The sequence below is a fragment of the Urocampus carinirostris genome, chromosome 3 (assembly GCF_059441175.1).
Source record: "Urocampus carinirostris isolate Australia breed hairy pipefish chromosome 3, RoL_Ucar_1.0, whole genome shotgun sequence".
Taxonomy (NCBI): domain Eukaryota; kingdom Metazoa; phylum Chordata; class Actinopteri; order Syngnathiformes; family Syngnathidae; genus Urocampus; species Urocampus carinirostris.
Window position 1 is genome coordinate 42,390,011 of NC_142351.1, and position 26,955 is coordinate 42,416,965.

General features: G+C 38.4%; 1 protein-coding gene across 4 annotated transcripts in view; it reads left to right on the forward strand.

Moving 5' to 3' along the window:
* The window catches only part of mgll (monoglyceride lipase), a 35,721-nt gene extending 18,130 nt beyond the window's left edge, over nt 1–17,591 (forward strand). For all 4 annotated transcript variants that reach the window (XM_088331937.1, XM_088331935.1, XM_088331936.1 and 1 more), the window contains 5 exons: nt 2,471–2,607; nt 9,435–9,545; nt 9,939–10,028; nt 14,395–14,610; nt 15,547–17,591. In XM_088331937.1, coding sequence (XP_088188063.1) covers nt 2,471–2,607; nt 9,435–9,545; nt 9,939–10,028; nt 14,395–14,610; nt 15,547–15,669 — 677 coding nt within the window. In that variant the 3' untranslated portion in view covers nt 15,670–17,591. The remainder of the gene's footprint in view (nt 1–2,470; nt 2,608–9,434; nt 9,546–9,938; nt 10,029–14,394; nt 14,611–15,546) is intronic.
* The last annotated feature ends 9,364 nt before the right edge of the window (nt 17,592–26,955 follow it).

The following is a 26,955-nucleotide window of genomic DNA, read 5'->3' on the forward strand; positions in this document are numbered from 1 at the left end:
CTCAGTAATCTTTTATATAGAAGAAGCTAATAAAATAATCCATGTTCAGTGTTGAGACACTTTATGATCAAAATTTACATAAAATTGTAGAAATGCCAAAGTTCTAGCAGAGCACCCACAGAAATTTGATTGGGTAAGCCTTGGGAATAGGCGGAGCTATGCACAGAGCGCAAGCACTCCCTGCCTTCTTTCTCTCGCCCTGCGCTGTCCACTCCAAAGGTAATACGTCGAAATCCTCGTTTGCAGAATTTGGTGAAATTTTTATGAAATAACTTAAAAGCATTATTTATGACAAAAATGACGGTCAAAATGAGCCTCAGCACTCTGAAGTAACTGCGGGAGGGAGACAAGTTTTAAGTGGCACAATATATTTATATGGGACAGGGGCTCTTTTCCTAAATTTTATGAAATCATCAAAATTCACACTGTGAAATCAATTACTCTGAACAATAAGCTTTTGTCTAGAGAGCGGGTTTAGCGGCTTTGTTAAATTTGTCTTTAAATACATTGTTACCTCTACTTATCTATTTGATTTGTTTTGGGAGTAGCTTTGTCAACTGAAAACTTGGCAGGTAGAGACATATTTTGAATTTAAATGCGCTAATCCATTCCAATTCCCGCAAAATTACTGTATGATATTCTTTTTGATCATTTAGAAAAGACTATTAGTACACGAAACTAATTCATGATAAAATTAAATTACCACACAATAAACATTAAAATGAGAGGCACATAATGTTTAAAAAACAGAATAAAAATAAAAGAAATACAACAAATATTAATTTACCTTTTTTCCTTGCATTTTTTAAAAAACAAATTAAATGAAGTCTGCTTTCGCCGGCTTTTGACAATCCGTCGTAAATGCGTGAAGCAAACACTTTTTCCCAAAATTCTGAGACGTCATGGAATTTTGCTAAAATGTATTTAAATTTGAATTTGGTCTTTCTCCCCACCATCTTGCCGAAACCCTCTTCCTCGTCTCTGAACTGTGACGGTGACAGGAAGAGCATGCGCATTGATTTGCCAGGCAGATTTTAAGCCATAGCCAGTTTGTTTACGTTCGGAAGACTCCGGAAGCAGCGCGTACTGTACTGTATTTTTTACCTTGTATCCTGAAATGCTATTGTAACTACAGGCAATATTTTCACATTCAGGTACTTCATAACCTAAAACCTTAGATGGAGAGACATTCGGAAGTAGAATTACCACTGTATATGGTGTGGCTCTTTTCCGACTCAAACTTTTTTTTGTTTTGCTTTTATGGCTCTTTGAGTCAAAAAGGTTCCGGACCTCTATTTTAGAGCAAGGGTTTCACACTTGTTTTTGCTCGGGTTTCCCAATGGTAGGAAAACCACTCCTATGGGGTCCAGACGAGTAAATTAATGATGTTTAAAGTATCCCTTAAAGATTGAATTCATTTTCTACTACATTTTATTGAAATTTGGGAAACTCTTGCAGACTTGAAAGCGACAAAAATAGCATACAAGCACAAATTTTAATGATTTAGGTCTTTCTGCTTTTTATTTTTTAGTAAATGTTTTTACCTAAATATGGGAACTGCACTGTTAAAATTCATGTCCATTATAGAAAGGAGCTAAAGCTTCTTTGAACGTCTACAAAGACAACCAGGTGCTTTTTTTTTTACTTTTTGCATTTTTCGTATTGCCTTAAAAAGCGCTCATGGGACTTTTATTTTAAGTAAAAATAAATTGTGATGGGTGTCCTCAATGTTTTCCAGTTCTCTAATGGTGGTCAGCAAATACACCTAGAGTGGGTGCTTAGCGAGTGGCGCCTGATTTTGGCGACACTCAGTGGACATATTTTAAACTGTAAGTGATTGTTTGATGAGATACAGCTCATATTTCTCTTCGGCTTCTCAGCATTGTCTCATGGGCCACATAATATGCTGTGGCGGGCCATGAGTTGGACACATGGGTTCAATAGGAATCTGTTTCAAATAAATGAGATTGTACATGTAGTTGCCTCAAAAACGTAACCTTTCGCTTTTAAAAAGCAGGCAGAATTATTTAAAAACCGACGAAGCACCAATAGAACAACAGAACAACAATACAAAATCACATTTTAAATGGACACATGCAAACAGGGAATAGCTCTCTTTTCTGCGGCCGGTAATCTTTGAAGAAGCTGACAAGTGATTATCGATTGATAGTAAGTAATAGGATTGTTAAAGGCATCCGGCAATGTATTCGTTCACAAGTCTTAAAAACCGCACAAGCTTACAACGATGTAACATGCTCGTGATGCGAATGCTTAGGGGGCACATTTGGTAGTACAAGATCAATGGTTGCCATGGCAATCGTACGGCACCCCCCGACGTCCGCTGTGTGTGCATCAATTATTGTTATTCATATAATAATTACTTTAAGCTGTACCTTCAATATAAATGTACACGTTCAATATTGGTTTCATAATGTATTTGTAGTCTCAATGTATTTTCTGCCATCCACAGTTGGCCACGGTCAGAGTGAAGGAGACAGAATGAACATAAAGGACTTTCAAATGTACATTCGAGACACGCTGCAGCACATCGACCTGATGAAGTCTCGCCACCCTGGCCTTCCTGTATTCATCTTGGGCCATTCTATGGTAGGAGTCATGCACACACGATTTGAAATTTTATTTTCTAAATAATGATTTTATCTTATTTAGTCACATGGGTACATCAAGTAAACCTGGTTAATTTTTTTTAACAAAATTGCTGACCCAAATCAACAATTAAAATGCACAAAGGAACCTTTAATATAAGATTTCTGTTCCAGTAAAACTTTTAGTCACACGCTTTCACTCTTACCTTGCCAACGTTTAATACAGTAATGCTTACGAGTGAGATAGAGTCACTTCTATTGTGTGGCTGTTGGAGTTTGCCCAACATACACAGCATTATCTCCAGACAGAAGAGCATTTTCAGCGACAGACTGCTGTCAGTCACTGTCTTGTACTACGGACAGACTGAAGAGATCTTTCCTTCCTCATGCCATGAGGCTCTTTAACTCTACACGGCAGAGTAAAAGCCCACAGTAAACCACACCACCTACATTGCATATTACCGAATCTTACTGCAATATGTATTCTGTGTAGCACTATTTAGTTACTCTATATAACACGCTACAGTGGGCATTTGCACGTCACACTGGGTATTTTTATATTGTATTCTTTTTGCTTTATTATTGTATTGTTCTCAGCTCAGGGATGCTGCTGGAAATGTGAATTTCCTTTCAGGGATGAATAAAGTATCTATCTATCTATCTATCTATCTATCTCTCTAACTTAATTTTGTCTATTGAGAACTTGAAACAATTTACAAAAGTTTGTACTACAAAATTGACGCCTAAGACATTTTTAACACTTGTCATTTGCCTTTGAAAAAGGTAGAAATTAAAGTGATTGAATCAAAGTATTTCCTCAAGCAGCTTTTGGTTGACAACTGTGCACTACACGAACTACATGAGGAATTTTTCAGATGAATAGAATGGGTGATTGTACTCTGGATGTTAATTGCTTTTATTCTTGTATACCTGTTTGCGCTTAGATCTGTCAACAATGCGTCAACTTTTGTCTTGTAGCTTAACCCTCTCAAAAATATTTTGCAAAAGTTTATGTCTATTTTTATTTGTTTCCCTTACATCTTTGCATGTTATTCTTTTTCAGTTCTGTGTTAGGTAACATACTTTGGCAACCCTTGTGCATCTTTTCAATGTGCTATATAAATTAGGTTGATGGATCACTAGAAGTCGTGATAAGATTCATAATTGGAGCCAAACTTATTGCAACTATTGAATAATAAACCGTATGTATTCATGTATGATGCACTATTGTTGATTTCCCCAGATTTTTTTAAATTAAAAATCTCTATAAAATGTTGTTTTGCCAAGCATTGGAAGTGACAAAAGTTAAATATGTGCAGCCCTGATTAAAATAATTTATTGACAATGTAAACTATCAATTTGATACCAACATAAAATTTACCATGTATTTATTTAATGTCCTTTAAAGTCCGATTCCTCGTCAGATACAGGGAGAGTTGTTTTCCTTGTTGTGCTGTTTTGCGTTCATTCATTATGTTTCAGGGCAACTTTCAGTTTTCTCCTTCCTCAAACATTAATTTCTGGTACTTTGAATGAAGAGTGTGATAATGAAATAACATTGGATCTGGATCTGGCACTCTCATTTCCCTGACTGCCAAATCCTGATTGTGGTCAAGAATATGTTTTAACTAACCAGAAATTTTACAAAAACAGTAATATACTACTGTACAACCTCGTTTATAACAAGAACACAAACTGAGTTATTTTTTAGGTAAAAAGAATGCACGTTATCCACAAATAAATACGGTAATCAGGAATTTGTATAAGCTGTTTTCATGCTGATGCTAATTTTATTTTGCGCCCCTATTCTTGTCAGAAGCGCACAGATTAGATTGTTAGTGTCTGTTTTTACAGGCTTCATGTTACAACTTCCCAGTTTTGTGAAACTGTATCCTGTTGCTATTAGATTCAGATGCTGCTTTTTTGTTTATTTGTGTGGATTTGTTTTCATCGGTGGCCAGCAGGATGTACAAAGGAGGATAAAATGAACAACCACCTGTAGATTGGACAGTATGTTTGCCGAGATACTGCAGATTTGATGGCATTCTCTTGGGGCCACGGGTCTTCTGTTTAGTTTAGTCAGATGTTTAGTTACTTATGTTGGAACAGGCTTTTGAAATGTTGCGCTTTAGATAAAAGGTTCACTTAACCCTTTGAAGTCGTTCTGTGTCCACACTGCGTTAAAAGAAGAAACATAAAAATAAAATGAGCCCGAATTCTTAAACTGTAGTTAACTAGACAAACAACTTTTGGAACAATTCATACGAGGACGCTGGAAAAAGGGCTGCAACAACGAATCAATAAAATCATTTAAAATCGATTATTGAAAGCGGTGGCAACCAATGACATCATTGATTAATTTTGTTGCGTGATTTATGCACCACTCAATTAAATTCAAACATCAGAGTGCATTTAATTTCCTTTTCATCCGGTTACAAACATGGAGTAATACTTTGATCCAGCAGAGGGTGCCCAAGATTGTATTTTGATGCTCAAAGTACTCAGTGGTTCTCAGCTTTAATACTCAATTAGCTATGTTTTTAATGGAATTGTGTGGCTTTGTTTTCAAGATACCAAACTCCAATAGCTCATATATTCTTTGCTACATCTGCGTTTGGCCATGCTCGACGTTTGTATCGAAGTGTATTTTTTTTGCAGGAAATGGCAGGTTTCAACTTGTATTTGCCTGGAATTATCACCATTTATTGATGAGGGATTTAAAATGACCCTCACTTATTATTTTATTTCCTTAGCATTATTTTTCAGAGGCACTTGACCCACTAAAAACAGGTCCCGACCCACCAGTTGAGAAACAATGAACTTGATCCATATGCATTTTTTTTATATTGCACTTTTCAGACTTCAAAATGTAAGTGTTGTTTAAAAACACTGAATGTACAATAAGATGACATTCGACAAAGTACTCACATTCTCCTCCAATGTTGCCTCTCCTTTTTGTTTGCACCTCATAAAAAAATATATCTTGCATATTTGAAGGTTTATAACCGTAATTTCTATATATTTTTGTTAATTATTAAGCTATTTGACAACACCTAGATTTTTGTAATTGCTCTATATTATCGAATATTCCGGCACGGCAGATGAGTGGTTGGCGCGTCCGAGCGGCAGTTCTGAGGTCATGGGTTCAAATCCAGCCTTCCTGTGAGAAGTTTGCATGTTCTCCCCGTGCTTCCGTGGATTTTCTCTGGGCACTTTCATTTCCTTCCACATTCCATAAACATGCATTTCAGGTTAACTGGCCAGTCCAAATTGTCCCTAGGTGTGAATAAGCGAGTGTGTTGTCTGTCTATGTGTGCCCTGCGACTGGGTGGCAACCAGTTCAGGGTGTCTCTTGCCCAATGCCTGAAACAGCTGGAAAGGGCTCCAGCACCCCGCAACCCAACTAAGGATAAGTGGTGCAGATAATGGATGGATTGATATAGAATATTCCGTTGTTTGGTTCAATATTTTACGATCTGTCTCAAATGTTAATATTTGAATAGAGGAAGAAATTAAAAAAAACCAAAACATTAAATCCAATTCATCCATTGATCAAATAAATAATCGACCCATTAATCGATTATTAAAATAATCATTAGTTGCAGCCCTAGCTGGGTCAATGACTTGATCATAGAACTTCAATATGAACAAAAAGGAAAAACTGACCCAATTTTGCTGAAATACCACTACCTCTTTAAACCACAGAAAGAAGAAAGGTTTAAAAGAGTGTGTTGGGCATGTGCATATTGTGTCAGATGATTTGCATGCAAGAAGACCTGTGAACGTTTCTAGAAAGTGAGATTTTCTGGTGGGAACTACTCAGTAGCTCTTTTCAGCAAGTAAGACTGTCACCGGGCAAACTCTGTTGAATATTCACACAAGTGACAAAGACTACTCTCATAAACAACGTTGGAGCCAATTAGTCTTGTGTTAAGAGTTCCCTTTAAATGTGTTTGAACAGTACACATTAATTGATTTATTTTATTTGTATTTGCACCACATTGTAAGTTGTGTTTCAGTGGCTAAAAATCCTTTCCTGAGGCCATCTGCTGCCATCCTTATCAGTGTGGATAAGCCTCCCCCATGTCCCTTTCCTCACATGGTTAGTCTGTGCCTTGCCATGCCATATTTTATTTTGCTATTTGTTTTTTGTATTTTGACCAATGTGTGTGTGTGTGTGTGTTTTTATTGGGTGTTTTGGGTTGCTAGGTGGGGATAAAGGAGGGGATTATATTATGTAAATGTAAACTCAATTTTTTATAGAGCACTTTATTGCCTGAAAATTGCTTTTTAAATAAATTTGATTTGAGAAAAATACACGTTTCTCATCTTGTCTATGTGTATGCTATGTGCATTTGTCTGTTGATTAACTGAACTTGCTCTTTGCCCAAAGTCAACTGAGACGCGACCTTTGTATAAGGGTGAACCGTGGGAAACTAAATATGACATTTGTTCATAGGTAAAAAGACGACACCCTTATAAAGTACTGGGCCTTGAGGTTCTAACACAACTGTCATCATATATTTCAGCATTGATGTGAAGGTGGGGCCTTGCTGTGTCCTCTCCCTTTACATTGCTCCAATTGTCTCTAGAGCAACGCTGCAAAAACAGCAGGATGGAAATTCACACCCACCCAAACAAAAGCCTGATTGTTTGATGGTCTTGTCGGCCTCTGAGTAGTTTTCCCAGAGCTCCTCTAATCGGAACCTCTCACCTACTTTGCTTCCCACTCCTATTATAACAATCCCTCCTTACTGTCCGTCAACATGGACGCTCTCAGCATTTCTCCCTCTTTGAATTAATCCTTGATCCATTTTTAACTCATTGAATGCCTTGTGCTCGAGGTTTGCCTCAATATCACAGTTATTACTAGTGCTTAAATAGATCAGGCAGGTGATTAAATCCATTTAAAGGGAACTAAACTGCACCAGTGAACCTCACAAGCCGAATTTACCCCACAGAATGTTCTAGGCGCATCAATTATCACTTTGCACTTTTTGAACATTAGCAGTGTCTGAAACTCATGACAAAAAGTTAAAGGGCACTAGGGCAGACAACTATGAAAAGTTGCCTGCCCAGCCATAAAGTTGCCTGCCCCATTCAAGGACACTTCAACATGTAACACGGACAAGCCGGGATTCGAACTGGGATCCCTTAATCCTAAGACAATCGCTCTACCTCCTGAGCTATTGCCGCCATCAGTATATACCTGTATTTACTCATCTTTATTCATGCAATGTTTGCGTTGCGTCGTCTGCTACAAGCCACGGGAACTCCTCTTGCCACAATGGTTTTAATGTACGTTTACGTTTTGTAGCGTCATAAATTTTGTTAGCTTCTTTTGAATCTTTCCTCTGGGAGTGAGGTTTTGGCTTGATTCCTAACAACTTCTCCATTTTTCTTGAGTTTTCTGTGCGTCTACTTTGGAAAATGATATGCAAATGCACGACCTTATAAACCTCGGTAGAGACCGGAAGCACGAAGTTATTCGATGCAGGCTTCTTATTGGCTGAAGAGTATGCAAATTGCCATACGAACCGAAATGTCTAAACCGAACCAAGATTTCGAAATCGGAATAAAGAAAACATTTGATTTGAAAAAAAAGCGAAAGAAAAAAAAAAACGAAAGGAAAAAAAAAACGAAAAAAAAAAAAATTCTTGAAAAAGTTGTCGGCCACCTGGTCGGAGACGTTTTGTAAGTTGTACGCTAGACAGGGCAGACGTTATTTCAGACACTGACATTATCGTGAGAAACTGCCAAATGCATGCCACATTAAACATTTTTGTTCGTGCAAGAGGCACTCACAAAGCAACAGAAGTCTTTACCTTTCAACATTTGACTTATGAACGCATGAAACGGCAGCAAGAAATCCGATTTCTCCAGCAAAGTCGACAGTGCAGTAAACATACCTGCCAAGTACTACGGTTTTGCCGTAATGAGTACGGTTTTCTTTAACCCACTACGGTGCCATCACAGAAACTACGGTTCTCCCCTTAAAAATTTTTTTAAAAATGAAATCGTAAAAACATGTTCAATTGACACTGGTGTGCCTTGCTTCACTTTGAGAAGTGACTGATTCAATGGAGCAGTGACACTTAGATATGTGCCAGTGAAATTGTTTGCATGATATATTGAGATTCAGCCTTTAGTTTGTTTATTGCTTAAATATGTGCTGAAGTCAGTTAAGTGAAATGGGGAATATTCTAAGATGAACAGTGCAGATAATGAATGGATATATATATATATATATATATATATATATATATCTGTTATCTTCACCGTTTATGCTCAGTAGGGTCCTTCCTAGCTATATTTGGGCAGTGGGCAGGGGACACCCTGAAGTGGTTGCCAGCCAGTCGCAGGGCACACAGAGACAGACAATTCGCTCGCTCATTCACACCTAGGGACAATTTGAACTGGCCAATTAACCTGACATGCATGTTTTTGGAATGTGGGAGGAAACCGGAGCGCCCGGAGGAAAACCACGCAAGCACGAGGAGAACATGCAAACTCCACACAGGAGGTTTGATCTCATGACCTCAGAACATCTTTTCTCGTATATGGATTCAAAATTAATGAAAAGAAGCTGACAATTTGGAATTATTTAAAAAGTATTCAAGGACAAAATATAATTGACATTAACATAAATCCGACATTTTAAGGCCAGTATAGACGGCCTTGCAGGCCCTGGCAGCCTACCACTGGGATAATAAGCGCTGCAAATTAGGACCACCAACATTATCTAATGATACAAAGTACAAGCGCCTTATGAAACTGCTCCTGCCTGAGAATGAGAGTTTTCCTGAATAAAAGATATGTTCCATGCAGGGCGGTGCCATAGCCATCCTGACAGCCTGCGAGAGGCCTACTGATTTTACTGGAGTGGTTCTGATCGGTCCCATGGTTCAGATGAACCCAGATTCGGCCACGCCCTTCAAGGTATTTGACCTGTTCTTGTTTTCTACTTTAATTTTATTTTATTGTTCGTCATGGAGAGATTTGTTTTACTCATTGACATGTCTGGCATTTTTTTCCAACTATATTTGTATACACACATATATATATAGTAACTTATTGTTCTTGTAACTACTCTTGTCCATCAGGTTTTATCGTCTATATTTATTGTTACTGGTGCAAAAAACTGCATTTGGCAAACTACTAATAGTGCAGATGGTGGGAAATAAACAGTAAGAAACTGGCCAACCCAAGTCTCAAAACAAAACAGGTTCATCCTCCCTGTATGTTATCCTTATCTGATGTGGAAGAGTTTCAGTCTTATTGACAATGGATTGAAGGTTTTTTTTTGTGTCTGTGTTTATTCACTGTCTACAGGTTTTCCTGGCCAAGGTTTTAAACCACATGCTGCCAAATTTTACTCTGGGCTCCATTGACTCGAAATGGGTCTCACGAGACAAGAAGCAGGTGAACAATACGATTTACAAGTTCTCATGGAGAGTCATTGCGTGCAAGTGTGCCTGTCTGTTACAGTCGTCAAATGCTTTCACTTCCTCTTATTTGTGATGATTACGTGTTGTTCACTTCCTACCTGTATCAGGAGGAAATAGTTAACCCTTGTTTGTTTTAAGTATTTTGCCTTTTGATGGTTTTAATAAGTTATCGTCGAAGAAAAAGCATTAAAAAAAACTTTAAAAAAGAGGGTATAAAAAAAAAGGATAAAAATTAGCTCAGGGTCCCCCTGAACATTTTGAGTGTTTGGTAGTAAAAAAAAAAACATTGGAAATGACAAATTATAACACTGCAAAGGTGTGGACATTTTATGGCTAGGGTTAGGGTTAGAGTTACTTTCGGTCTGTCAATTTCCCTTCTATCCTACCCTCACTTGTGAACAAGACCCTGAGATACTTGAACTCCTCCACTTGGGGCAGGATCTCGTCCACAACCCGGAAAGAGCATGCCACCTTTTTCCGGCTGAAAACCATGGACTCGAAAGTGCTGATTTTTATTCCATCCGCTTCACACTCTGCCAATCCAGTGAGAGCTAAAGATCACGGCTTAAGGAAGACAACAACGCCACATCTTCTGCAAAAATCAGATATGCAATGCTGAGGCCTCCAAACTGGACCCCTTCACCACCAAGGTTGCTGTGAAGACCAGAACGGAAACATGACCCACTTGCGTGACGTTTACCACAAGTTTTATTGAAGGAAAGACGAATGCTGCGCCCACTGGAGGGGGGAAGAAAATCGCTCCCATACTCAGATTTGGATCCAAATACGGAAGTAGGGACGGAAAAAACGGGTCTTATGTCTGGACGGGAGAGCAGACGTGGTCGAGATCAAAACGGGTCTTAGCCGGAGACAAACGGGAGCGAAAACGGGACATGCGGGAGTTAGGGGTCAAAAAAAGGCTCGCCTTGAAAAACAGGTTCGCAGACGGTCTGACCACAGGGGATTGACAGGACTGTGTTCAAATAGTGACAGGGAGCCAATCAGAAAGCCTGCAGTGGCTGGCGCCAAATGAGCGGGCACAGCTAAGTCTAATCAGTAATCAGAATGTATAGAGCAAGTCCACGGACAAAAATCACACGGCTCCTCTTGAATCTGAGATTTAACTTCCTGACGCACCCTCCTCTCCAGTACCCACGAATAGGCCTTAGGGCCCTGTCACACAGCCTTTTGCGTCTGTATCGTGGGTAAAATTTTGCGATTTTTTTTTTTTTTTTTTTTTTGCCCGTGGTTGCCCGCGATAGAAAATGCGCAAAATTGGCCAACCCGCTGTTCATCCGTGGTATGCCCGCAAAACAGACGCCGGCGACTGTTCCGCTTAATCATCGCGTCAGTTCCACGTCATTTTCTCATGTGGACCACGGGTATAAAAGCTGCCGAGCCGGGCTGTAGAAATCATAACTGCTCAAAACACAGTCCCGTGAAGATCAAGATTTCAAGCTATGGCACCGAAGAAGAAGCCAATATGTTATTATTGTAATAGTTTTTTATTTTAATTTTATTATCTTGTTATGAAATGAAAAGAAATGTCAAGAAATAAAAATGGATTAAGACGAGGTCACTACGGTGACGGGGATCCATGTTCACCCCTTGACGTCTCGAGCACAACTGACGTGTGCTCGGCAAATCGCGCTGTATATACGCGGAGAAAGGCGTTTGACCGTCACACGTGTTACACACGCTAATTCACGTAAAAAAACCGCGATACAGGCGCAGAACAAACGTGCTATGACCGTGCTCCACCCGCTATTACCCGCTAGAATTTCGCGTCCTACCCGCGTGTAACCACACCCTGGCCGCGGCCGTAGCATGTCGTTCCGCGTCTGTACCGCGTCATTACCTCGTGTGTACCACGTGTGCCGCCCGCGGTTACCCGGCCAACCGCGTGTGAATTTCTTGCTGCGTGTAAAGCACTGCTGTATCTCGTCTGTATCGCGATCTCAAAGCGTCCAACAGCGTCTGCTTCACGGGCAGAAATTTCTGGCCGTGATTCAGCCTCGATATGCCCGTGAAAGGCTGTGTGACCGGGCCCTTACCAGGTAAGCTGAGAAGTCTGATTCCTAAATTTAACTCTCAAATGTCTTAATTTTTCCCTTTCTTATCTGCGTGATAGAGCTAATAACAGTGTAATAGGTAAAATTACTATTGTATGGAACGTTGTGTCATAAAATACAATTTAATTTTCTCCAACTTTATCGATCTTTGACTGATAAATGCAATGTGACGTTCGGACACATGGTCCAGATGAACCCAGATTAAAGTATGGAACGTTGTGTCGTAAAATACAATTTAATTTTCTCCAACTTTTTTGACTGATAAATGCAATGTGACGTTCGGAAAATCCAGATATCCTTGTTTTCAAAAATGCAGCATTACAATGGAGGATTACATCTCTAAGCCGCTGTTGTCTTTAGAGTAACAAATGTATGCCAAAATAGGTGCGAGATTGGTGCAGTCTTTACTTTTGGATGTGGTCTTCAAAAGGTCTTAAAAAGTCTGATATTTGAATGGAAAAATTCTGGGGGATCCCTGTTTATATAATTAGCTCATGAGGAAACGCTGCAGGAACTTGGTTTTATGATCTCAATCAATCGTATTGTATGTGTGAGGACAAAAACCGGCCTATGAAAATTGTATGTAATAACAGGATATTAATCAATTTCAACTTAACCCTTGTGTTGTACTAATTTTTGTTATTTTTGATACAGTTTACATGAAATGTGAATAAAATTTCACTTTTTTTCCACAGTTGGGACCATTCTAGGAAAAGTCATAACATTTAAAGATAGGTAAAATATAATTTGGGGGATTTTTCCCTTGGTTTTTAACAAGTCAGCGGCTGGTCATTATGACCCAAAGACATCAGGAGGGTTAACTAAGTGAATTATTTTTCAAAAAAAGTCATGAGACTTCTGAAAACTGAAAAACGCTGTAGAATACCTGCTGAATATCGAAAAATCCAGGAGTGCATGGAAAATATCAACACATAGTAAAACTTTATTTATGTAGCATGTTCATTGCCGTTGATAGCAATTGGCGGCAGTTAAACGTTTATGTTAAGCTAGGCGGGTCACATCAGAAAATAGAAAAAGACAGCGCCGTGCCCCCACACACCTGACGCCGTTTTCGGCAGTGCTGTTTTCCGCTCTCCTCCAAGTTGATTTCGTCACGTACTTTCGGATCATGTCACCATTCAAAGAGATTAGATAGCGATGACGAATACTGTATTTACAATCGCGCTGGAAGAAAAGGCAAAAACCGACTCGTGACGTCGCGGACAAAACAGCTCTATGAGCCATCTCTTGGAAGTGAATGACAGGAGCCGGCTCCCCTCAGTCAAGAGCCAGCTCCCTTCTTTTTTGTTTTCTTGTGATTGGTCAATCCGCATTTTTTTCAGGGATTCCGTGATGTTGACTTTAAATATTTTGAGTTTAAAAAAAGTTAAAATAGATTTGTATTTTATCTTTTTTTGAGGATATATAAATATTTTAATTGATGTTTCCTGTATTTTCCAGTGTTAATGTTTTTATATAAAAATGTACAGGTTAATTTGGGGTTTAATAGTTTATTTGTTAATGCAGTCAATTTTTTTAATTGACATTTTGTTGTGTGTTATTAACAGATTCTGAGTTGCTTGAACTTAAACTTGCTTAATTGAAAAGAATTTAAAGTTTAAATGAGTTAACCGTAGAGGTAAGAAAATGTAGTGGTAATATACATTTTTTGAATTATTGTTTCATTCTGTGCATAATGTACATTATTATTGGCAATATGGGTCCCCACGCACAAAAACGTATTTTTCCTTTTTTTCCCTTGGTTTTTATTTCTCTCTTTTCTTTTTTCCTTCTTTTATCTCTAGTTTCCACTTATAATGCATTTTCATTCCTTTCTTTTTTGCTTTATTTTTCCCCCTTTTAAGTAATTCCTTACTTAATGTTACATAGTAGTTGGTAATAAAACCACCTGAAGAGCAGAATGAGAACCCAAGGAGCCGTCTCTTTTTAGTGAGCCGAGCTGAAAAAGCCATTTTCCTAAAAAGAGACGGAATTCCCATCCGTACAACAGACCATTCGCTTCCTCGAGGATTAAGTTAAACTTCGGTCGATGGCGTCACCGTGGTGTTTTGTATTTAGAGCGCATGCGCCAAGTCACCCTTTTCCTCGCTCCCAGCACACTTGAAAAATGTTGCGACCGAGCACCAAAATGATCAAAGGTGCTTGATACCTGGCGCCATTGACCTCTGAAGACATCAGAGGCAAAATACCAATCGCGGTTGACGTCCGGTGTACGCAGGGCTCTATATCGTGTGCATTCCTTTCCAGGTGGCGCTTTATGATGCAGATGATCTGACTTTCCATGGTGGGATGCGAGTGTCGTTCGGCATACAGCTGATGGGGGCAACAGCTCGCATCGAACGGGAGATCCCGTCCATAAGTTGGCCATTCCTGCTGCTTCACGGGGATGCTGACAAGCTCTGCCACATTCAAGGCTCCAAAAGCATGTTTGACAAGGCTCGCAGTACAGACAAAAAACTCAAGGTGTGAATACTGTGTGCTTCCTTTCAATTGGGTAATTTTTCGGGTTTTAATATATAATAATTTCTATTTTACATCACAGGATATTGCAGTCGTATTAAAAAGTTTGGGCACCCTGATTGTTTCTTGAAGAAATCTGCTATTTTTGAGTAGCAGAGTAACATTAACAGCAGTCGAGATTTGATATTTTACTAGTAACGCATTACAGAACGCATTGAAATAAAATTTATTGCATTTCAGGAACGCATTTCGCTAAAATATATTACAGACGCTGCCCTGCTTACAATCGTAAGTTGCTTCAGTGCTATATTTTGTATGTTTGAAGTTTATATTAGTATTATTTAAGGCTAGAAAATAAAAATGTAATAAAATAAGTGCTCTATCAAGATAAATAAAGTTACGTTTAACTTACTTTTGAAAGATGAATTCAAGGGTTTGTCGACTTCGTCCTCTGTGGTAGAGTGGCCGGAAAAAAGCCATCCAACCATTTTCTCAAGCTTTCTTATTCCACTTTCATTTCACATGAAACGGCTCACCTCTTATTCACACTTTACATCAACCATATTGAATGGATGCACGAGATATTAAACAATGAAAACGTCAAAGTTCTTAGCGGGCTAGAGATACAGTATAGAATGTTTGCACACGAACTAGGAAGTAGAAGTTGAAATTATTTTTCGGGGTGGATGCTGGGTGAGCTCTCACAGTGCCACACGCCGGTGACGGCCAAAAGAAGCACTACAGCAATGTCCTGTACTCGGAAAAAGGTGCACACAATACAAAATCTAACTTACAGCAATGTCCGGATATTTTTCGACATCCCGAAAAGAATCTTCGTATACACCGTTTTTTGTAACTCGAATGGTCGTAAGTAAGGGAGCGTCTGTAGTCCCAACCTTAATGAGGACCCCTGTGTGACCCTTCCATTGTTTTTTACAGGTTTATGATGGCGGTTATCATGCCCTCCACCGCGACCTGCCAGAGGTGTCTGAGTCTGTGCTGAAGGAAGTGAGCAGCTGGATCACAGAACGCCTTCCCAAAACCAGAATGCCGTCACCTTAAAAACCGCGAACATTCGCAACATGTAGAGACGCCAGCAATGGTTTCACTAGCAGTCTGTCCAAACAAATCCTTATTTGGGATAAGGATGTCCAAGTTCGAGTTGCAGTATGCTCAGGTTTGTAAGGCAATAAGGCATTTTTAAGTGTTCAGAAAACTGCTAATTCTAGTCTTTAAGTCTCCTATTGAATGTTTTTAGAAATGGCACAAGTACTTGGAAAGTTGTCACAAATCCTCGCCTCTACATTTCCTATTCCAGAGGAGTTTTTCAAATAATTTGGTATTAGATTTTCCACTAGTTTGTTGCGAGAAAAAGTGTCTTTCCGGAGCGATCGTCTCACCCTCAATAGCATATATGTCAACTTATGTTTTCCTTGTATTTCATACATTTTGTGATCATTTCAAGTTGTGCGCCCTGCATAACAGGATAGCAGACGGCAACATCATTGTAAATAACTAATATAGTCTCTGTATTCTACATAGTTTGCCTTGCTGTAAAGAAATTGGTGCGACGTTGTGTTTGTAAGGTTTGATTATCACTCAATAAGTGGCATTCAATCATTGATTAAGGGGAGCAACTGCCTGTTGTTGACACGTATTCAATTGCAAGTAGGAAAGACTTTTATTATATTATATATAATTTAAAGATGTGCATGCATTCTTCGTATAAGCATTAAAGGCTAACTAAAATGAACTTTTTTGCATACATCATAGATACCGTTACCTCACATCCTAACATGACTAAAATGACTGCCTGAAAATAATTAAGATGCCACAAAGAACAGGATAAAAGAAGCACATTCATTTAACGGTTGAAAAGTGTCTCAATTGAATTCTTTTTTGATAGGCCTGACTACACCTACTGTATAATTGTGGCTACTGTAGATCTATCTTCATGATCCATTTTAATGTGTTTTAACTGGGAATTATAATGTAATGCTGAAAACATTGATATTATTCATTAGACCATTTGAGCCTTACATGTTCATTTTCCCACAGGCTCTATCTTACTCAATGCGTCAAAGGGTCTAGTTTTATGTACTGTGAATTCCGGACTACAAGCCGCGACCTTTTTCTACATTTTCAACATTGCAGCTTACAGGCGAATAGTGTCGCTGATAGCTTCGGACTTGTAGCTATCTTAAAACTGTATAGGATTAGCAGATTTCTCATTGCAATGGTGGGTGATGACGCAATTAGATTTCTGCTCAGTGCTCTGAATGTCAAAGTGAAGAAATTCAATGAAGCACAAGTAAACGGCGGGAGTAACTATGACTCCGTTCTGTTGCCGAATACCTAAATTCCTTAAATCATGAGTGAGTCCAATGAATGTATTGACGAGATTTTCACCATCGAGCGGATTAAGGTCGCAATCTTGGCAGAATCAGCAAGGGGAAATTGTACTACAGAAAGGGACACACTGATGTGATTAGGACACTCGGTCTCCTTTCTATCACTTTTCCATGTGGCAGGAGAAAGCTTACAGTACATTGAGATTTTCGATTTTGAGAATGTTTTTGTCACACTCACGCGATAATGTTCCTGTCAATTGAAATAATGTTGACTGCTGTGTTAGATGATTGAGATTGACAGCTGTGGACACAGTCTGTAAACTAGTGTCTTATTAGTGGCACAATATGTTACTTTTCCTTAATAGACATTTCCCCAGCATATTTTTTAATGTAAGAAATGGACCTGAATGAGTTCATTTTTATGGTGTTTTGGTCTGAGGCTTAAAATCCAGTGTGGCTTGCATGCATCTTTTGATCAGATGCACTCTGTAGTCTAGAATTTTATGTATTTTATCCCCCTCCCCTTTTCTTCTGTGACAAGCAGGGTTTCTCCATTCCACCAGCAAAGCCACCTTTATATTTGTAGGCTCATCCGTTTTGCGAATAGTGGTCACCTTTATCGCGTGCTCACACAAAGACGCTCACACAAAGACAAATTACCACTGAGTTTAACAAAGTAGCTCCTGGAAAGTTGAGATCCACAAGATCTAAAAATCATATTTCTTGATAAATGCACAAGCAAGATTCACCTGTGTAAACTGCAGATATATGCGTGGCTCTGCAAAACACACAATTCCCACTGGATTCCTTCTTTAACTTTACTCAAGAAATTGGAAAAAAAGTCTTTGTGCTTTAATTTGGCTATGTAAAGCATGTTGAACACTGTCTGGTTGTCTCTTTTCACAAAGTACAAAAAGAATTCCAGGGCATAATTTATTAGATATTAGGCCCTACTGTTCTTCTCTTGCCTGGAATCATTTTTTGAGGCCCTATTGGTTATAGTCTTACTTTCAAGGATTATTTTTCTTGTTGTATCACAAGTTTCTGTTGGTCGTGATATAAGGCAAAAACATTTTTGGAGGGGAGGTGACAGGGCAGGCTTGTTTATAGGCATAATATTTTAGATACACACAATAGACTGACCTGGAGGTCGATCACTGTTGGTCATACTACGTCACACTAACTCTGGTCATTTGTTGCCAGGCACAAATGCGGATTTTGGAGGCACAGCAACTCACGTTTCTTTTTTTGTTCTTCACATTTTTGAGCTGTCTCGTGTTGCTAGGCAGAATAAACCCACATAGGCATTTACCCTGCACCTCAAGCGCCATAAAAAAGTCAACTGCCCTGTCACACTCCACATTCTGTTTCCTTGGCAACTTGGAGGCAAGGAATCATTCCGACTTCCAGCATTGAAGTTACCCCAAAATACTGCAAGGGCAATAGAGCAGCTTTGTTTAAATACACGTTTTGAAGGTAAATCAGCATTCGTGCATTAGAAGTATTACAATCAAGCATGCATTGAACATGGTTCCGTCTCCATTGCTTGGTGACAGATACTTAAGTATTGGCCCCCCCAAGAACTTTTTGACGTATTGCCACATTTCAGGCTTCAAACTTATAGATTAACTTTTTTTATATATTTTCTAATAATCAACAACATGACCAAATTCATTTAACATTTTATATTGTATCTATTGTACTATCAATTTGTTTTTTTAAAGTAGGTGTTGCAAAAATATTAATACTTTGTACAACCTTCTTTTGCTGCGATCAACGGCTAGTCTCTTTGGGTATTTTCCTGTGTTTTGCACACCGTGAAGCACAAATTTGCTCATTCCTTTTTTTTTTTTGATGGTGCGCCTTTGTGCCTAGCATTTTTCAAATCTTTCCTCTGGACTTTGGCAGGGCCAGTCTAACACCTTTATATTACTAGTTTACAACCATCCCATTGTAGATTTTGCTTTATGATTAGTTTCGTCATGTCGGAATATGAATCTGCGGCCTATTTTCGAGTACCTTGCAGACTCCTCTGATTTTCTGCCAGAGTGGCTCCATCTATCAACTCTAAAAAAGTAAGCCCTGAGCATGATGCTGCCACCACCATGTTTCACAGTTGGGAGTGTATTTTCAAGTTAATGTGCAGTGATACTCTTACATCAAACATAACAGTTCATATTCAGCCCAACAGGATTTTCTTTTTTCGAAAAGGCTTTCCTCTTCACACACGGGTGCACTCCCTTTGTCATTATTAGTCATTCAGGTTGTTATTGGATCATTCAGAAGTCATCAGGGAGGTTCAGGAGTCAGTTGGCTGAGCTGAGAGAACACTTTTTAGTTTTTGTAAAAATAATGTAGAAGGTTGAAATCATTTGGTTGTACTCCACAATTGTGTCTCATATGTTGTTGATTCTTGGAAAATAGTTTCATTTTTTAGCTACAAGTTTGGAGACCTAAATGTGGCAATAAGTTTTTGGGGGAGGGCAATACTTTTGCAATGCACTGTATGTAAACATGTTAACATCCACTGGAATGCAATGTATACTTTTTTTTCTTTGCAGTTTTGCAATACTTTGATTTTAGCAACACACAATTGTTGTTTTACATTGTTTTTTGTTCAGATTAATATATAACAATTGTATGTACACAGAGCATTTATTCATATATAATAACCAACATGACTGACTGTTAGCATCTTTATTGAGTCTCTTGTATTTTGTAAGAGTGATCATTTTCTATAGTTGGCAATTCATTTCTAAACCTTGACTCCATGACTGTTTTTTGGACCTAGTTTGTGTGGTTCCAAAATAGAATATTCAAACTAGTCATTATTTTTAAGTCATAAAATGTAACCATCCTTTTTCTTTATATTTCCATGAACATTTTTCAATACAATTGATTTGAATTCCATCGATTGATTCTGTGAACAAATATTACACTGTACAAAAGCAGAGCTAAGGTTAGATTAGAGGGGGCGTGGGTGTTACCCATTTTTGCTTCAGTCTAATGTGTACGACTAAAATGTACAGGAAAATGCACTTTTTGGTTTGGAGTTATAAGCGGTTCCACAAATGTATGATATACAATTGCATATTGGTTCTTTTCTTTAAAAAAAAAAAAAAACTTCAGTCTTTATATCAGCAATTGCATTTTGGAAAAAAACATGAATGATGGAACTTTCGCTTGGCATGTTTTGCCTTTTTCCTGGTGCATTCTAGGGGAAGTTTGGGATTAAATGCAATCGCATGTATATCATGAAGAAATGGCATGTATGCGTTAGAACATGGATATCAAACTCCTATGGATCTGGGCCTAGATCCAGACATTCCTTTTTGAGGCTGGCCGAATTAGTAAAAGAAAGAAACTCCAAATTGTTTGCTTTGTTTTTCAGTGTTATGCTTTATCATTCTGCCTATTGGAACATTAGTAAAGATCGTTTCTAAACACACAACACATTTGTTCACAAACCAACGGGAATTGTTTTTTTCATATTTGACATTGAATGTGTTGTGTGGTTTATTTAAACCAACTCACCACACTATACAAACTCAACATTGCCCTCTAGCGTCCGGAAAGAGCATTTGTTCTTCATATACAGTGGAACCTCGGTTCTCGACCATAATCCGTTCCAGAACCCTGTTCGAAAACCGATTTGGTCGATCACCAAAAATCGTTTTTCCCATTAAAAGTAATGTAAAATCATTTTGATCCGTTTCGACTCCCTGAAGGTTTAACATGAACGTAAACATGAAGCGAACCCAGGCTAATCGTACGTTCGCGTTAGTGTAATCTTCCGTACGAAAGATTACGCTAACATGGACGTGTAAAAATAAAAAAATCAGGTCGTTTACACGTCATTTAGCACCCAGGTCTCCACAACAAGTGGCTAGCGCTTTATTGGAAGGGGAGCTCCCTTCCAACACCCTGAATGTTTTACGTAAACAAAGCTAACCCAGGCGTTCGCGTTATCGCAATCTTCCGTACGAAAGATTACGCTAACATGAACGTGTAAAAATAAAAAAAGGATTATGAATAGGATTTCTTACCTTTGTGGTGGACGGTGGGGAGAGAAAAATCCTCAAAAGTTTTTCAACCTCTTCCTAAACTTGCGGCAGTTGCTTGCTTATAGCGCTAACTTCCTTAGCCGCATCACTCGATTTCACAGCCTCCTTATTTTTTACTATCGTACTGATAATAGATTTAGCCATGCTGTATTCACTAGCAAGATCGGAAATTCGTACACCTCTTTCATATTTAGCTATTATGTCTTTCTTAAAGGCAATAGTTGGACGAACAACTTGTCTTTTTTCACCTGTCCTGCTTGCACCGACCTTCTTTGGAGGCATAATTAAGGCTAAATCACCCGTACGGCGCTCAGCATCGCACCCTAGCGTACCGGCGTTCGAACTCCGATTTTTTGACCGAACAGCGAAGCAAGAATTTCTCGAAATTTTTGGTCGAACATCGATTTGTCCGAACTGAGAGGCGTTCGAAAACCGAGGTTCCACTGTATTCCAGAAATCATAACTTTGATATAAATGGCCTAGAGACTCGCTTCTTTTTTGACATTTTGTACACAGAAATTTATGGCGGGCCGAAATAATTTATCCAATGGGCTGGATCAGGCCCATGGGCCATATGTTTGACACGCCTGTGTTAGAATATATGAAAACCTCCCTTCTCCCCCAATGTACTTAAGTTCCAAATAGTATCTAATCTCTGTTTTGTAATTGAAAACAAAAGGAAAAATCGAAAACAGGACCTTATATTGTGTTGTTGTTAAGTCTTGTCGGTGCCTTAACAGTTTGACCTGATGATCCCTAATGTGAGCATGTTATCGCAATAAAGTCTAACTCCACCATGTTGTTAGTGATTAAAAAATGCGTACGTATTGTTACATTCTCTTTCAATGCCATAACGTGTTCTATTGTTTAAAAAAGCATTGTCCCATGATGCCAAAACGTAGAAATACGTTTTTATTGTTTTATTTAAAAAAAAAAGACTATTATTAGGGATTTGGTGCTGCTCATCGGTAAGTATCAAGCCTCTGGTAATGGTTAGACTAAGTATGAAAAATCACCATTAGATGGCAGGAGTGGCTTTGAAGAAATCTTTGTCCACACATCAAGGAAGCCACTTCCCGTATCCAGTGATTGAGTGAGTGTAGGCGGCTTCAAATAGCGAGTAGGCGTAGTGAACAAAAACAACAATGAGCCGTTTTTCTCAGAAGTATTCTTGGAAATGAGTATTTCCATAAAAGTTAAAATATAGATATATTTTTTCCAATTAAAGATGAGGGTTCAAGCTTTCTTTTAATGTGCTATGCTTACATAGCTACAGAACAACATTTTCTTTATGCCTTCAAAAATGGCAAAAATTGGCTGGCACCAGCTCTCACAATTTGAGAAAATCGTCTGGCATTGAATGAGTTAAACATTTTTTCCAGTTCCTCTGTCCATTGTCTGTCATAACACCAACGTATATTTCTAAAAGAATGTGTGTGAGATACTTTTTTTGTGTGTTTACTCAAACAATTAAAAAGATCTTACTGTATTTTTAGTCTATTGTATACTATTTTGCAAGTCTGGACGCAAAACAGATATGGCCACAGACATTGAGACTGTGAAACAGTCATGTTTATTTGTATAGCCCATTATCAAAAGGGTTGCACAGACCACAGATTATTCCAAACTAGAGTATTATTAGACCATCCCCTGATCTAAAACCAACATGAGGGCAAGGAAAAACTCAACATGAGCTAAATGAAGGAACCTTGAAAAGGGATAGGGTTAGGGTCAAAATATATTGTTGAAGCTATTTTGAATGGTTACATGATCCCAAAAGACGTGACGCAAAGAACTCAGAGTGGGCAAAAAAGTGTGGGGATGAAAACAGTGTCAGGTCTACGGGTGTTCTGCAGCCAAAGCAACGCACCGCTTTTGACCCTCAGAAACAAGAGCAGCGTTGTAACGCACGAAAAAGTATTGAGTTAGATTAACCCATCCATTATCTGCACCGCTTATCCTCAGTAGGGTCGCGGGGGTGCTAGAGCCCATCTCAGCAGTCTTCGGTTAGTGGGCAGGGGACACCCTGAACCGGTTGCCAGCCGGTCGCAGGGCACACAGGGACAGACAATTTGTTCGCTCATTCACACCTAGGGACAATTTGGACCGGCCGATTAACCTGGCATGCATGTTTTTTGGAATGTGGGAGGAAACCCACACAAGCACGGGGAGAACATGCAAACTCCACACAGGAAGGTTCAATCTCATGACCTCAGGACTGTGCCGCACACGCGCTAACCACTGCGCCGCCGTGCTACCGAGTTAGATTAACCAGTTACTGTAATTGATAATGCTGTTATTCCCAACACTGATGCTTATTCTCCTCTCCATTTGCGCGGCATGGAGGGTAAATGTCAACAAAACTGTCAATGACGGCGCCACTGCTCTCTAGTTCAGTGGAGGTGCAATTGCACTTGATTTTTTGGAAAGTTCCCCAGGGTCAGACTCGGTAGCTGGATTTGAACCCCTGACCTCAGAACTGTGCTAACCTCTTAGACGTCATTCCGCCCAAAATGTATCCCAGTAAAAAAATACAATTTTAAAAACTTTAAGGCGCAATGATTAACCAACCCAGTACTAGGTGAGTTTCTGTGCATTTGAGAGTGTGCACATTAACATCGGAGAGAGGGTTAAGTTTAGGACTGGGCAAACTCGGTGGGTCTCGTTGGGTTGAACAAAAATGCATATGGCCGGAGGAGGGGGATTTATGTATTCAATATTTTGTATATGCCGATAGTTTTAAAAGGGATACCTCGGCAAATACATGATGAAAATAGATAACATAGGCTAATCCATTTCCTTGTTTTGCATTTACCTGCACTAGGTATGTTTAATGCTATTTGTTTATAAAGGGACCATTTGATCCAATTGGTTTTGAAGCACTCAAAATATATAACTATTAGTATTATTTGTATTAATTTATTTGTATTGATTAATTAATGATAAACTTATTTTTAAATAAATATATTTATTTACAAATAAAAACTTGAATACAAAATTAACAGCAAATTACATTTTTAAGCACTAAACTTGATAATTTGCATTGAAAAACTCGATTGGACTACTTCAGAAGTGTTTCATCGCATGAAACTTAATATCTTAAAAAACAAATTAGATTTTTTTTAAAAAAAATTATATACAGAAAAACAATTGACAGCCATTTGAATGTTCATCATGAGCGCAATGATAAATATGTTTTTTATAGGGGTGCACAGCATGGAGAGGGAAAGGCGCCACCAGGCTGTGCAAGTACACACATTAGTGACCTCGATTTCTTGCAAGAGTATTAGACACAAACATCGGCAATTAAAGGAAAGTACTTAAATTAGGCCATGGAGTTGACACCCATTGCAATTCGACGATCGGGTTACATTTCCTTATTATGATTGAACATGTTTGATTTATTTAAGCATGCATTGAGAACAAATTGTCGGTAGGTGTGAATTAGCGAGTGAGTTGTCTGTCTCTGTGTGCCCTGCGACTGGCTGACAGCCAGTTTCAGGGTGTCCCCTGCCCATTGGAGCCCATCCAGCACCCCCGCGACCCTACTGAGGATAAGCGGTGCAGATAATGGATGGATGAGAACATATTATGAGTGTTTAATTCTACTTATGGGACGTTTTTTTCCGTGTTAGACTGCTCTTGAAATTCCTTTTTTTTTTTTTTTTTTTTTTTTTCGTTTTTTTTTCGGAAGTTGAATAGTCGTAAGTGCGGCCACTGTGTATGATCATATTTGAAACAATAATGGTGATTATACAATAGACAGAATATGAAAATTAAACAGCATTTGATTTAATGAACAGAGTAGGAGATTGGTAGTAGCTGACAATAATATAACAATTTCACAGTGTCTTTGACATTATAATGGAAAGGTTTACAAATAACCTCATAATGATTCATCGATAGCATCGTGACGATTCCCTCGGATGAAGACATCACCTTTAAAACTGAATACGAAACACAGAACTAAGGATTTCGCCGAGACCAGCAAGAAGTAGCCATGTGAACTCCCAATGGTATCATCTGAATCCCCAACAGAAAGTCTGTGACCGAGAGAGAAAGGACGAGGAGGTTGGAGTTGCCTACACACGTACACATCAAACTAATATTTGTTAAAAAACATTTTAAAATCAACACTTCCAGCAAGAGTATGCCATTTTACACCAAATTGTACTGCTATCAAATAAAAAAAACTAAGGGAAAGGTCTGTGTGCCTGAAATGAGAGATTTTGATGGTGACCAACAGGTTGGGTCAAAGGGCTGCACAGAACACAAGACAATTGCAAACTACAGACTACTACAAAATTACTTCTTAATACTACAAAAACAATACATCAAAATCATGAAAATTTACAGAGGCGGCATTTCTCAGAGTTAAACAAAAGTTTGACAAAAGTCTCACAAAAGTTTCAACAAAAGTTTAACAGAAGTTTAACAAAAATCTCGCAGAAGGTTCACAAAAATCTCACAGAAGGTGCACAAACGCTCAGGCAAAGAAACAGCTCAAAGGAGCCCGTTTAACTACTGCTAAGAAGTAATCAGTCAATGCGTCTCAGTTGGTGTCCATAGGCGGGGCCAATTGGACGCCGCGGCAACTGCGCCAGAATCCGGAGCCACCCGGCTTGGACCAACCGGTCGTTATGGCAACCGTGACAATGATAATACTGCATTTACTACACAAACACTTTAGTAATACTTAAAAATACCATTGTAATTCTACAAAAATACTACAAAAGTACTTTAGTAATACAACACAAATACTAGAGTAATACTACAAAAATACCATAGTAAAATCTAAAAATACTTTTGTAATTCGACAAAAATACTAGAGTAATACTACAAAACACTACAAATATTTTACAGTAAAACTACAAAAATGACTAAAGTAATATTACACAATATGATAATGAAACTGCAAAAATACTTCAGTAATACTACAATACTAAATAAAAGACATGGAAACACTACAATAAAACTATGATAGAAAATTACAACAACAGAAATACCGCAAAAAATACTAGGAGGATACTACAAAAATACTATAGTAATACTTTAAAATACTATTGTACTTCAACAAAAATGCTAGTGTAATAAAACAAAGATTTTACAGTAAAACTACAAAAAATACTACCGTAAGACTATGGTAATACTACAAAAATACTATAGTAACACTTTAAAATACTATTGGTCCTCGACAAAAATGCTAATGTAATAAAACACTACAAAGATTTTACAGTAAAATGACAAAAAATACTACAGTAAGACTATGGTAATACTACAAAAAATATTATAGTAATACTTTAAAATACTATTCTACTTTGACAAAAATGCTAGAGTAATAAAACACTACAAAGATTTTACAGTAAAACTACAAAAAAATACTTCAGCGAGACTGGTAGTACTGCAAAAATACTATAATAATACTGCAAAAATACTACAGAAAGTGAACTCTCTCTTTAAATAACCCTTTAAGGTCCTTTTAACCTTTTAAGGGATATACAAATAAACTTCACTCGAGCACCACAGTGATGATGCTAATGGAGAAAAATGGTCAAAAATAAGCAAAGGATTGGTCTGAGGAGGCTTTGCAGGAGATGTTGCTTAGCATCTTTGTCCATACTGAAGCTAAAGATCACTTAGCAGTTTGCTAATCTAGTCTAAACGACTTCATAAATCTTGACTTGTGTGGTTTAATGTGTGTGTATTTGTCTTTGTTACATACTGGGATCAGGTACCTGACAGCACAGTCTTGGTGTTTAGAGCCAAAATCTGGTCCTCACAACTTTTTATCATTGTTTCCGTCCTAAAAAGACCTATGAAGTCCTAGGGCAGGGGTCAGCAACCTTTTTGGTGCGGAGTGCCACTTTCAAGTTTCCCGGTAAATCAGTGTGCCACACCAAGATTAATGACTCGCACAATGATTTTTTATATCT